The 12,810-nt window shown below is 47.1% G+C and overlaps 1 protein-coding gene across 2 annotated transcripts in view; it reads left to right on the top strand.

Moving 5' to 3' along the window:
• The window catches only part of LOC116577553 (protein SCO1 homolog, mitochondrial), a 16,305-nt gene extending 3,495 nt beyond the window's left edge, over positions 1-12,810 (top strand). For both annotated transcript variants that reach the window (XM_032320920.1, XM_032320921.1), the window contains exons 3-6: positions 1,316-1,513; positions 2,274-2,366; positions 6,858-6,973; positions 11,901-12,810. In XM_032320920.1, coding sequence (XP_032176811.1) covers positions 1,316-1,513; positions 2,274-2,366; positions 6,858-6,973; positions 11,901-12,035 — 542 coding nt within the window. In that variant the 3' untranslated portion in view covers positions 12,036-12,810. The remainder of the gene's footprint in view (positions 1-1,315; positions 1,514-2,273; positions 2,367-6,857; positions 6,974-11,900) is intronic.

Below are 12,810 nucleotides of genomic sequence, written 5' to 3'. Positions count from 1 at the left end.
CCTATCTTTTTGGCAGGAATGTCCCCAGAGTGATGCTGTGTTCCCACTGCTTCTAGTCCGGCACCATGTGATTTCATTCTGTCCCATTACTGATACTGCTCAGATTGACCTTGTGTCTGTCAGGCTTCTCTACCGAAAATCCAGTTAACATGGATTTTGTGGTGTGTGTTTACACACGTAAATACTGTAGTCCGCACCAAACTCTGTGTACGTGTGCCCAGAGGCCTGCTTTCCTACGTATTCCGAGAATTGTAATCCGTATTCTCTTTATTTAGAAGCTCAGATTGTCCCATATTGATCCTTGGGAGTCTGAGCAATTTACTGTTCCTTTTCACCTGCCTCCAACGTTCTCTGAGTTATTCCTAAAATCTGGCTCATTTTGCTCGTCCTCCGTTTCTCCACAAAACCCTGTTTCCTTTTGGTGGAGGATGATAGAAGTCAGGACGGGCTCGTCGCTGCTGCGCTGTGTCTGCTCCAGGGTCCTCTCTGGAGACCGAGCTAGAAACTAGACTATGTACTTACGTGTCTGTTTCCTTCTCTGTCTGTATGTGTCTCAGCCCTGAGGTTCACACCGGCACCCGCAGTCTCTGCTCCATGCTATGGGGCACGTTCTGATTGTCTCTGTCCATCTTTCTACCTCTTCTGCTGGGTGTGACTCTTACCTTTAATATGCTTATTTATGATTCATCCCTGCGTGTAACTCAGGTCCCATTGCTGCTGTCCCCACCCCACTCAGATGCCCTCCTCAGGACACTCAGGCTAACCCTGCAGATGCCAGGCCACCCAGCTTGCCACACTTGGGCTCAGACAGTCCGTTCTGGGCCATAGCAGCCCCCACCCCGCCCGGTCCTAACGACTGGACTGAATTGTTCCAGGAGAGGAAGCAATATCTTTACCACTTGGTTTTCTTACTGCCCTTACTACACACCATAGCATTTGATTTGATTTTGTTCATTGCTGGATCTTATTTTTTTTTTTTTTAAAGATTTTTTCTTTATTTATCTGACAGAGATCACAAGTAGGCAGAGAGGCAGGCAGAGAGAGAGGAGGAAGCAGGCTACCTGCAGAGCAGAAAGCCCGATGTGGGGCTCGATCCCAGGACCCTGGGATCATGACCTGAGCCGAAGGCAGAGGCCTAACCCACTGAGCCACCCAGGTGCCCCAACTGGATCTTATTTTTTAAAGAGACTTCTTAAGCTGCTTGGAAACAGTCTGTGCTGCCATAGTCACGAGTGTAGAACTGACTGTACCTCAGGCATTTCGGTGCCTGTGGCTAGACTGACTTTTGTAACCTGCGTGTCTGAATCTCTTCCAGAGCTGGAGAAGGAACGGCAGCGAAGCCTGGGAAAGCCTCTGCTCGGGGGCCCATTTTCCCTCACGACGCACACTGGAGAGCCCAAAACCGACAAAGACTACGTGGGTCAGTGGGTGTTGATTTATTTTGGTTTCACTCATTGCCCTGATGTCTGCCCAGAAGAACTAGAAAAAATGATTCAAGTCGTGGATGAGATAGGTAAGCTCTTGCTGACTATAAAAGTACGTTTGCTTAATGTTACCACGATTTTCATGTTCTTACATTTCTGTCGGGTCACGTGTCGTGATTATTCGGGCTCCTTGTGAGAACATAAAATCTCCGCGTCGCATTGTTCGCTGCTTTGATTCCTGTGGCCGTATTGTCTACCAGAGAGAGCTTGTTCTGACACTAAACGTCAGATTGCTTAAAGATGCCAGGGAGGTCTGGTTTCCCATAGCTCTGTGTTGTGTCCCTTCCCTGATTGTGGACGCCCGCCACTGACCCTTCCCTCGTCCCCATGACACACAGACCCGGAAATCACCAGTACAGTTTGTCATGTGGTCAGTCAGTGGTAGTTACTACCAGTGAGGGCGCAGTCTACGTCCTTCTTAAAATAGATTGTTTCAGGGGATTTGGGCCTCGTTGATGGCTACTTTGCCCTTAAGATACAGTGAGGGGAGCAGACTGCGAACATCAGATTGGATCAGGACACGAGATAGCCACACGATGTGATCTGGGTAACGTGCACGCGCTGGTGCTGGCGTTAGGTGGGATAAGGACCTAGTTCCGCTGCAGAGGCTGTGGACATCTCCTCCTCCCGCAGGCCGTCCCATTCCCTGCCCCGGCCTCTCCGCTGGAACATCCGGTGTCCATCTATTTCCTGAACGCCTTGCTGTAGCACTTCCTGCTCTTCATTGTTCATGCTGCTGTCCTCTTTTCCCTAGAGTGTGAATACTGACCGACCAGAACTTTCTTTCAGATAATATTCCAACTCTGCCAAATTTAACTCCACTTTTCATCACCATTGACCCAGAAAGGGACACAAAAGAAGCCATCGCAAATTATGTGAAAGGTATGTTTTGTTAATAATATTTACATCTCGGGGTGTCTGGGTGGGTAAATGGGTTGAAAACATCCAACCCTTGAGTTCAGCTCAGGTCATTTTCTCAGGGTCGTGGGATTAAGCGTCAGGCTGTCTGCTCAGCGGGGAATTTTCTGGAGAGTCTCCCTCTGCTCCCCCACCCTACTCATACACGTGCCTTCTCTCTCTCTCTCAAGTAAATAAAATAAAAATATGAAAAGAATAATAAGACTTTACATCTGTTTAAGCTCTTAAAGTTTCTGAAAGATCACGTCATTTAACCTCACGTGCCTCGTGGAATAGGGAGGGCACGTGACAGATTCAGATGAGAAGATGCGGCTCCGCTGTAACTTGGGCTGATCAGCAAATAAACAGGTTTCTCAATTCCTAATGCACGGCTCTTTTTATTTCATCCCAGGAAAGGCTGAACTTGGCCTTCACATATCAACAAAGCTGACAGTGTTGAGTAGAGAGTGAGGGCACATGGCTTCTAGTTCCACCTCCGCATCTCACTCTGTAAAATTAGGACAGACGTATGTCCTGGGGGCATGCAGATTGGGAGATGAGAGACTATACACAGTTTGTGTTCCTAACACGTGTTTTGTAAATCCAGAATGTTTATTATGACAGAGACATGTGTAACTTTCCATGGAAAAGTTGAAACGTCTCCACATGCAGGTTAAAACCTATGAGGAGGCACTTTTACAGACTAAGTTATGACAATTAAGGATGAGTACCTAGATTCTTATGAGCTCGGGCAAATTGCGTAATTTCTTGGGATTCAAATTTCTTTAGCTGAATAATGACAGTAAATCTGTCTTGTTATAGGAGTGACAACATGGGTGCTAAAAAATCAGGAATTGGAATTTTCTTTTACGTTATGTTACTTTATTTATTTGAGAAAGAGACAGTGAGAGCATGAGAGAGGAGAGGGTCAGAGGGAGAAGCAGACTCCCCATGGAGCTGGGAGCCCAATGCGGGACTCGATCCTGAACTCCAGGATCATGACCTGAGCTGAAGGCAGTTGCTTAACCAACTGAGCCACTCAGGCGCCCAGGAATTGGAATTTTAATTATGGTGAAACTGGCTAAGCTACTGGTCAAAAGAACTAATGAATAGTTTTACATTTAATGTTACATATGACGCATTATCACACATACTGTCTAAAGCTTTGACGTTATTTTAGTGTGTTTCATGGAGGATCTGCTGTGTCTTCTGTCGTGTGACATATTTATTGAGCTATAACAAACACATGCTAACACGTACATGTATGGAGTGCGCGGTCTGTTAGCTTTCATCGTGTGTCCGCGCTTCTGAGACCATCACTGCAGTGGAAAACTGGACGTTCCTGTCTGCCCCAGCGGTTTCCTTGCACCCTTGCTTCTCCCTCCCCTTTGCCCCCACTCCGGTCTCTGGCACCCACTTATCTGCTCTCTGTCAATGTAGGTTACTTTGCATTTTCTAGAAGTTGATGTGAAAGAATTGTACACTTTGTACTCTTTTTTTTTTCTTTTTTAATGGCTTCTTTCCCCATAAAGAGGCTTTTGAGACTCGTCCATGTTTTCGCCTGTCCGTGTTCACCCTTCTGTTGCCGAGCCTTGTTCTGTTGGTGGACACGGGTTACTTCTAGTTCGGGGCTGCTGCAGAGCAGTCAAGTCCAAGTCTTTGTACGGAGATGGACTTTCCATTTCTCTGGAGTAAATGCATCCGAGTAGGTTGTGGGAGCATATGCTGGGTGCACGTTCATCTTTTTTAGAAACTGATGAACAGTGTTCCAGAGTGGTTGTACATTTTCACACTCCCGTCAGCCATGTGTGAGAGCTCCGGCTCCTGCCCACTCACCCACACCTGATGTGGTCAGCCTTTAATTTTAGCCATTTCACTAGGACTTCGGTGGTTACTCATCGTGGATTTGATATGCTTTACCCTAATGACCCTTGGGAGTGGGCGCCTGGGGTGCCGGGGTGGCACGGCTGCACAGTTGATTGGAGTATCTGACTCCTGGTTTCCACGCAGGCCTGATCTTGGGGTCATGAGATTGAGCCCCTTGTCGGGCTCTACACTCAGCGGGGAGTCTGCTTAGGATTCTCTCTCCCTCTGCCCCGTCCCTCCCCCCACTTGCTCATTCTCTCTCTCGAATAAATAAATGTTTAGAAAAAAATACTAAGCATCTTCTCATGTTCTTATTTATGATCCTGTATGTCGTCTTTGGGGAAGCGTCTTTTCACAGCTCTCGCTCGTTTCTTTGGGGCTGTTTGTTTTACTTGCATTTCTCACAGACATTTTCTCCCAGCCTGTGGCTTCTCATCTCAGTCTCTCAATGTGCCTTGAAGAGTGGTTTTCAGTTTTGATGAAATCCAGTCTATTAGTATATTCTTTTGTACATAATTCTTCTGGTTTCATTTGCAAGAAATTTTTGCCCAAGCAGAGGTTAGGTTTATTTTTCCTTGAAGTTTGGAGTTTCTATTAGATATTTAAGGCGAATACATATTCATAGTGTGCAGGCTCAGCAGGAATGTGAACAAGGACAGTAGTCACTTCCCAAATAAGTAAAAAGCAGGTCTGGCTCATGGGTGATAGACGATCTCTATTGTAGGTGTGTCATGGTGGCAGTGGTTTGTTACTGCGGGTTACCCGAATCCTAAATGTCCCCAGATGAGAGAGCTGAGTTCTTGCAATGGAATTGCAAAACCCTTACAGTAATCTTCTTCACTGGCACATACGTACACCTGTTTAAGCTTTTAGAGTTTTTGAAAGCTCCATTCTTTCAAAATTCTTTACTAGGCTCAGTGGGTTAAGCCGCTGCCTTCAGCTCAGGTCATGCTCTCAGGGTCCTGGGATCAAGCCCCGCATCGGGCTCTCTGCTCAGTGGGGAGCCTGCTTCCTCCTCTCTCTCTGCCTGCCTCTCTGCCTACTTGTGATCTATCTGTCAAATAAATAAATAAAATCTTTAAAAAAAAAATTCTTTCCTAGGTATGTAAATAGGGGGAAATGTAGAAAATTATTGCAATTTCAACAATTTTTCCTTAAAAATGTCTGGACTTGCAACTAATTTAGACGCCATTCACTTTTCTCTCTACTCAGAATGGGAAGGAAAACCTTCTTGCATTTTCAGTATCTGAGCAGTTTTTCAAATCAGAATGAATTAAGAAATGACAGTAGGCTTTTTTCCTCCACTTCTGGAAGAAGGTCCTGCTGTTAGGTGTTGGACTGTCATCTCTGTAGTCTGTTGAACCCAGGTGTTTAAGTGACTTCCGCCAGCTCACTTCCCTGAATCCCAAAAACCAAATAGCAGCTGTGTGCCGTGAGATTGTTTGCTGGACAATGAGATACAGCCATTGGCGTGGGATGACTGAGTCGTGGAGCAAACCTTTTTTTCAGAATATGATGAAAACCTGTCCTGCCTGATTCTTGACAATATCTGTAAACGTCACATGTCTCGGAAGTATATCTAAGTATTTAAAAACAACCAAGTTCTTTAAAAATGTGATTTAAAGGGACGCCTGGGTGGCTCAGCTGGTTAAGCAGCTGCCTTCGGCTCAGGTCATGATCCCAGCGTCCTGGGATCGAGTCCCACATCGGGCTCCTTGCTCAGCAGGGAGCCTGCTTCTCCCTCTCCCTCTGCCTCTGCCTCTGCCTACCACTCTGGCTGCTTGTGCCCACTCTCGCTCCTCTCTCTCTCTGACAAATAAATAAATAAAAATCTTTAAAAAAAAAAATGTGATTTAAATAATTAAAATCCATTCCCTCCTGGGTCTTTACAAGATCGTTTTGAAAGGATCTGACTTACATGTTACAAAAAACCAGCTTTGGGTTTCCTTGGTTTATCTCTACCTATTTCTTCTTTTCAGTTTCATTGATTTCTGCATTCATTCTTTTCTTCTGTTTGCTTCAGATCTAATTTGCTCTTCTATTTCTAGCTTCCTGTGGGGGATATTTAGGCCCTGGTTTTAGGTCTCTCATCTTCTCCAGCGTACCAGTTTGGTGCCACAAATGTCCCTCGGAGCCCTGCTCTGACTGTATCCCACAAATTTTGATAAGTTGTGTTTTCATTGATTTCTGCTCGCGGGTTTTCATTTTCACTTAGTTCATAATACTTTCCAATTTCTCTTGAGATCTCTTCTCTGATCTGTATTATTATTCAGAAGAGCATTTCATCTCCGTGTGGTTTGGGATTTTCCACTTACTTTTCTGTTACTAACTTCTCGGTTAACTCCACTGGGGTCTGCAAGCACATGTCATACGGTTTCTGTTCTCTGCGCACTTGATGGCCCAGAAGGTGGCCTGTCTTGGAGACATGACATCTTTATCAGAGAGGAGAATTTGCATCTGTTGTTTTCCTGTGGCTCGCGAGGGCAGGTGGTCAGGGACCCACAGAAGAAAGTGGCTTTAGAACTGAGACTGGTTTTTAAAGTCGAGGTGGGGAGGCGGATTTTGCTTGCTTCTCATCTTTCACTGTGTTTCTCACTTTTTCCCCCCCAGAATTTTCTCCCAAACTGGTTGGCCTGACTGGCAGCAAAGAAGAGATTGATCAAGTGGCCCGAGCGTACCGGGTATATTACAGCCCTGGCCCCAAGGACGAGGACGAGGACTACATAGTAAGTAAATGCTCGGGTCGGCCACGGCCGGCTCTCAGGCCCCACATGGTCGTACAGCTCAAGTGACTGGCTTCAGAAATGAAAAAGAGGCTGAGATCTGCACGAATTCCTCAGGAATTGGGGATATTTGAAAGGACAAAAGAAGTATCACCTTTTTAAGGCTGCTTGTTTAATGTAGAGTCACTGTTCATGTAACTTCATTGCCCATTACCTTTCTTAGTGGCCCATAAAATTATGGGAAAGTACACAGCAAGTTATATTTTAGATTCAGTAGAACCTGCTGCTTGGATACCACTTTGGAAATAAAGAGAAGCCATCGTTTGGGAACGGTGGTTCTTTGAGTTCAAAACATAGTGTAGGCCAGTCAGAATGACTAAAATTAACAAGTCAGGAAACGACAGATGCTGGCGAGGATGCAGAGAAAGGGGAACCCTCCTACACTGCTGGTGGGAATGCAAGCTGGTTCAGCCGCTGGGGAACACAGTATGCAGTTCCTCAAAAAGTTGAAAATAGAGCTACCCTACAACCCAGCAATCGCACTACTGGGTATTTACCCTAAAGATACAAATGAAGTGATCCGAAGGACACGTGCACCCGAATGTTTATAGCAGCAATGTCCACAATAGCCAAACTATGGAAAGAACCTAGATGTCCGTCCACAGATGAATGGATCAAGAAGATGTGGTATATATACAATGGAATACTATGCAGCCATCAAAAGAAATGAAATCTTGCCATTTGCGACGACGTGGATGGAACTAGAGAGTATTATGCTGAGCGAAATAAGTCAAGCAGAGAAAGATAATTATCATATGATCTCCCTGATATAAGGAAGTGGAGATGCAACGTGGGGGGTTTGGTGGTAGGAAAAAAACAAATGAAACAAGATGGGATCAGGAGGGAGACAAACCACAAGAGACTCTTAATCTCACAAAACAAACTGAAGGTTGTCGGCGTCAGGGGGGTGGTAGGGAGAGGGTGGCTGGGTGATGGACATTGAGGAGGGTATGTGCTATGGTGAGTGCTGTGAAATATGTAAATCTGGCGATTCACAGACCTGTACCCCTGGGGCTAATAATACATTATATGTTAAGGGGGAAAAAAAAACATGGTGTAGATTCTCCCTGTGTCCCCAGGGAAGAAGTGTAAGCAGCAGTGTGAGGGCCCGGGGAACTGCATTTTTGGAATGCCTCAGAGTTCTGAAAAGCAAGAGAAAAGATTGAAAGCTGTGAAAAGGTAGACTTGCTGTAATGTATGCTTTTCTAGGATTGGTATGCCTTGCACTGTTCTGTGTTTATATTTGCCTCCTTGCCGAGGAAGGACAGACAGAGCCAGTGTTCAGTAGCGCCGCCCCACGAGCCTGGGGAGGATGGTGTGTTCCTTGTGCACAGCCCCGCCCACCCAGGTTTCTTTTCAAACTGGACATTTCTTTCTGCCGATGAATAGTTGACCTTGTAGGAGTGGTTCCATTTTTCCCCTCGTGCTCTGGCTTCTCTGTCACATTGGTTGGGCAAAGCGACTAGTCATGAGTCTGTCTACAAACCGTGGTTTGGGTGAGCCCACTCTCAGATGGATGCCCAGCTGTCCCAAGCTGCTCCCCATGTGTCCTGTAAAACACCTGGGGACGTCGGGCTGTGTGGTCTGCGTTGACTGGTTGGTCTTGGCTCAGCAGGAACACGTCATTTTCATGGTGTCTGCCTGTAACCAGCAGCGACACCTAGTGCCCTGTGGGTCGTAAACGTGCCTTTGGACACTGAGGCTTGTACTCAGTCAGAAGGTGGTGCCGCACAGAAATCAGAATGGCAGTGGCCACTTTTTGCATTTTAAAGATTAGAATGCAGATATTTAAGTCTTTTTTTTTTTTTTTTTTAAGATTTTTATTTACTTAGAGAGAGAGAGAGAGAGAGGCTGGATCCCAGGACCCGGGAGATGGTGACTAAAGCTGAAGGCAGACACCTAACAGACTGAGTCCCCTGGGGACCCCTGTAGACACTTGAGTCTTATAGAGTAGCTGAAGCCCCTGGAATACATGCTGGACCCTGTCTGAGACCTGCTAGTCCACTGCTCTAAGAATTTGACCTTTTGCTCAGACACAGTGAGTTAGATGCCTGAAGCTAATGGAAACCTGCGTGGTACTAAGTGCGCCGGAATTAACAGGTACAGCAGCAAGAACCAGTGAGGTGGTTGTACACATTCGCTAAGCCAACCAGTAGGGGGAGGCGCTCTCCAGCTTGTTGGGTTTCTCACTGCTACGCCTTCTGTGCCTTGAGGTCATAGATCTTCCTCCACAAAACAGTATGGGAAGCTTCCGTCAGGACCTAATGAAGGGCCTGCGGGGAGTGAGGGAGTGTCTTAAGAGCTGGGGTGTAACCGAGTAAGGTTTTCTCAATCTCAGGAGCTGCAGAAGGGAAGCTTTCTGGCCCGTGGAGTCTTTGGACAGATAGGACGTGTCAGGTGGGCACACCAGACACTGAGGATGCCGTCGGAGGCTGAGCGTGTATGTCGCCGTGTTATATATTGATGGTCCCTCCATCTGCGTTACGTACCAAGTGTTTCTGAAAAACACTGCTACTTGGGGTACCTGGCTGGCTCAGTCCGTTAGGCGTCCAACTCTTGATTTTTGGCTCAGGTCATCATCTCAAGGTCGTGAGATGGAGCCTCTGCCCCTCGCCTCCCCCTTACTCTCTCTGTTAAAAAGAGAGAGAGAGAAAGAAAAAAAAATCTACAACTGGCTTTTGAACCCCAGAAAAGATGTTCTGTTCCACTCAAAAGAGTGGGAACTATACGATGTAATGCCACTTTCTACCTATTAGATCAGCATAGGTCAGAGATTTGAAGTATTGTCAAAATCTATTGTGGGTAAAGGGAATACACTGTCGGAGTGCATTTGGAAGAATAGGCAGGACCCTGGGTGGATGGTAGGAATTTAAGCAATACACCCTGTTCGGGCGGCAGTCCGTCACATTGGAGGCGGAATACTTTTTACTTTAGCGATTCCACTCTGGGGGATTTGTCTACACCTGTACCCTACAGCACTGTTCTTGAAGACTGAAAACCGGAAGCCACCGCATACACACTCCGGGAACAGTGTGCGGTTCCGTGTAGAATGGGGAAGCAGCTGCCCGGTGCTGGTACTTCTGCACGGATGGTGCTGGTGGTGAAAGAAGTAGGCAGGCGCGGGCAGTTTCTCTGGAAGCATCCAGAAGGAACTGGTGGCAGTGGTTCCCTCTGGGCACAACGGAGGGCCCCTGGGTGTCTGGAACGAGTGGCAGATCTCCAGTGCGTGAGTTCACTGTTGTGCTCATTTTTATGTGTGCACGTTACCTTTTCAAAACATAGGGAATGTATACGTGTGTCCAGAAAACTCACCCATTAGAAAATTTGCATTGCTGGTCCTCAGTAGGACGCCAGCATGAGCTGATTGGTAGGAGCGGGGACTGTGAAAGTGGACAGACCCGGGTCCTAAGCTTAGCTCTGGCGCTAACGACTTGGCTTACTCTTGAGCCCTTTGGGTCATCTGTAGAGAAGCAGGGTACCAGACTCCCAGGACAAAGGGCGCGTGAGAATGAGTATGTCCTTCCGCACAGCTTCCTTCTCTCCTAGGAGCTACTTACTCCCACCTTCAAGTCCTCTGTGTTAGAAACACACAGTGATATGCTGTGCCCACGGGTCACTGGACATCAAGACTTAACAACCACCGACAAGTTTCGCAGATGCAGATAGAACAATATTTCCGTTGTATATTAGAAAGTAACACATTAAGAACTCTCGTCAAAGAAATCCACTGGAGTTTAGTCTTCTAAGGAAAGAGGGAGCATAGAGTAGGGAAAAAGAAGAAGTCAGGAGAAGGATGTAGGCCACAGAGTCACGCTTGCACAGCAGAGCCTCCACTGGCCCTCTGGCCGACGTGCAGTGCAGAGAGGCGCAGCTCCTCGTCCTGCTCCCCGTCCTGCTCCTGCGGCGGGTTATTCCGAGATGCGTGGAATCACCAGCTGTTGGAGCCCTTGGCCTACATTCCTTCCTTATGTGCTCGGGCAGGTGACTCTTTCCATTCACTCTGTCTTTACGAACATGAGTGTATAAAGAAGTAATAAGCTCGCAGACCTGTGTTGCGCAGCGCCTGCATTCGGAGGGTGGCCCCAGTGTGGTATGTGTGATCACATTTCTGTCTTCCTTTTCGTCTTGCCAAATAGCAAGTCAAGCCTGCAGTGAATTCCAAGGACGCCAGGCGCCACGTCTTCTGCTCATTTAAACTTGGATTTGGTGGAAGCCTATAAATAAAAACATTGAGGACTAATCTAAGCCTCACTTAGAGCTGGAATGTTTTCAGAGCTTTGCCTGAGAAAGAGATAATACATTGAAGATGACCCCTTGGAGACATAGCATTTATGGCTCCTGAGAAGTTTCCAGGTCATCTGCTTCTGATGGGATCATTCTGCATAGTATAGACAAATTTCCTAGGGGAGGAAACCCTTGTTTTCACATTTCCATTTGCATCGCTAATATCAGGACTAAATATTGTGCTGGAATTTATAAATTATAAACTCAGAGTAGGGGTGAGTTTTCTGGATTCTTCTCCTAAAATGTGGTAGGCACCATTGAGGCGCAGTGCACTAACCAGTGCTTCCGAAAGCCCCAGCCGGTTTGTCGAAGGAGATTCTCCGAGATTGTGTGGGTACGCATGGTACAGATAGAACCAGAATTCCAAACCCTCCCTGCTGTTCACGGCAGTAGTCCATGCGGAGTTCTGGAACCCAGAAGATTTTAGTTATTTGTCACCGCGAGTTTATTACAGCAGGCTTCGAGCCATTCTACAGATGACAGATAGGCTATTGAAGCATGAGCGTGGAATTCTCTACTGCAGCACTCAGTAAAATAAATGTATTTCGGTAATGTTTGTGTCCGCTCTCTCCCCCCTTCTCTGCAGGTGGATCATACAATAATCATGTACTTGATTGGACCAGATGGTCAGTTCCTAGATTATTTCGGCCAGAACAAGAAGAATGCGGAAATTGCCGGTTCCATCGCTGCGCACATGAGGGAACACAGGAAGAGGAGGTAGCCCGGGCCGCGGCCGGCGGTGTGTTCTCTTGCGAAAGAGAAGAAGAGCTTTGTCTCCCTTAGGAGCCACTTGTGTATGCACACGCACTCATATTTGCAACCCACAGAACGTCCTTCGCACCGCAAGAACACCTGTCTTTGGAACAGGGCATGTCACTTTGGGTTCAACCAGGAGAGTTCTTGGAACCGTGAAGATTCCTGCCAGGCAGGCACTTGAGCGCAGGGGACCAGGTCAGCGTGAAGCTGGAGGAGTGGACCCCGGGAAGTGGGGGAGGCTGGGCAGGTACGTTTCCCCACGGCAGCAGGGCCCTCGGATCAGCGTTGCTGCCTCTCCGGTGCCCTGGACCCTTGTCCAGGGTGTAGGGCTGAATTCCAAAAAGGGTGACATTTCCTTAGTGCCCTTGCTGTTCCTCTTTGAGTTCTTGGTGGCGGGTAACAGTCAGATCAGGCCCTCGGACATTCGTCGTGAATCTTCAGACATGAAAGCATGCATGTGTACAGTCCTGCGTGCTGGCAGCTCTCACGGTCACGTCCACATTGTGTTCCCTTGTCAGCTGCTGAGTTTACTGATGAAGAGGAAATCTGTTGTTTGGGGGAAGACCGTTAGATCAGTTTCTCTAGGGATCTTTTATGTGATTTTAATTGAAACGTGCTGGGTTTTCCATGACCTACCAGATGGACAGAAGAGGATCTCGATCATGACTGTGACTCAGGGCGCTTGTCTGCCGAGACCGGGTTGCAGTGGGTATGAAATAAAGGTGTGTGCAGTTTTGCAA

The sequence above is a fragment of the Mustela erminea genome, chromosome 18 (assembly GCF_009829155.1).
Source record: "Mustela erminea isolate mMusErm1 chromosome 18, mMusErm1.Pri, whole genome shotgun sequence".
NCBI lineage: Eukaryota > Metazoa > Chordata > Mammalia > Carnivora > Mustelidae > Mustela > Mustela erminea.
This window is presented reverse-complemented; position numbering and strand designations above follow the sequence as displayed.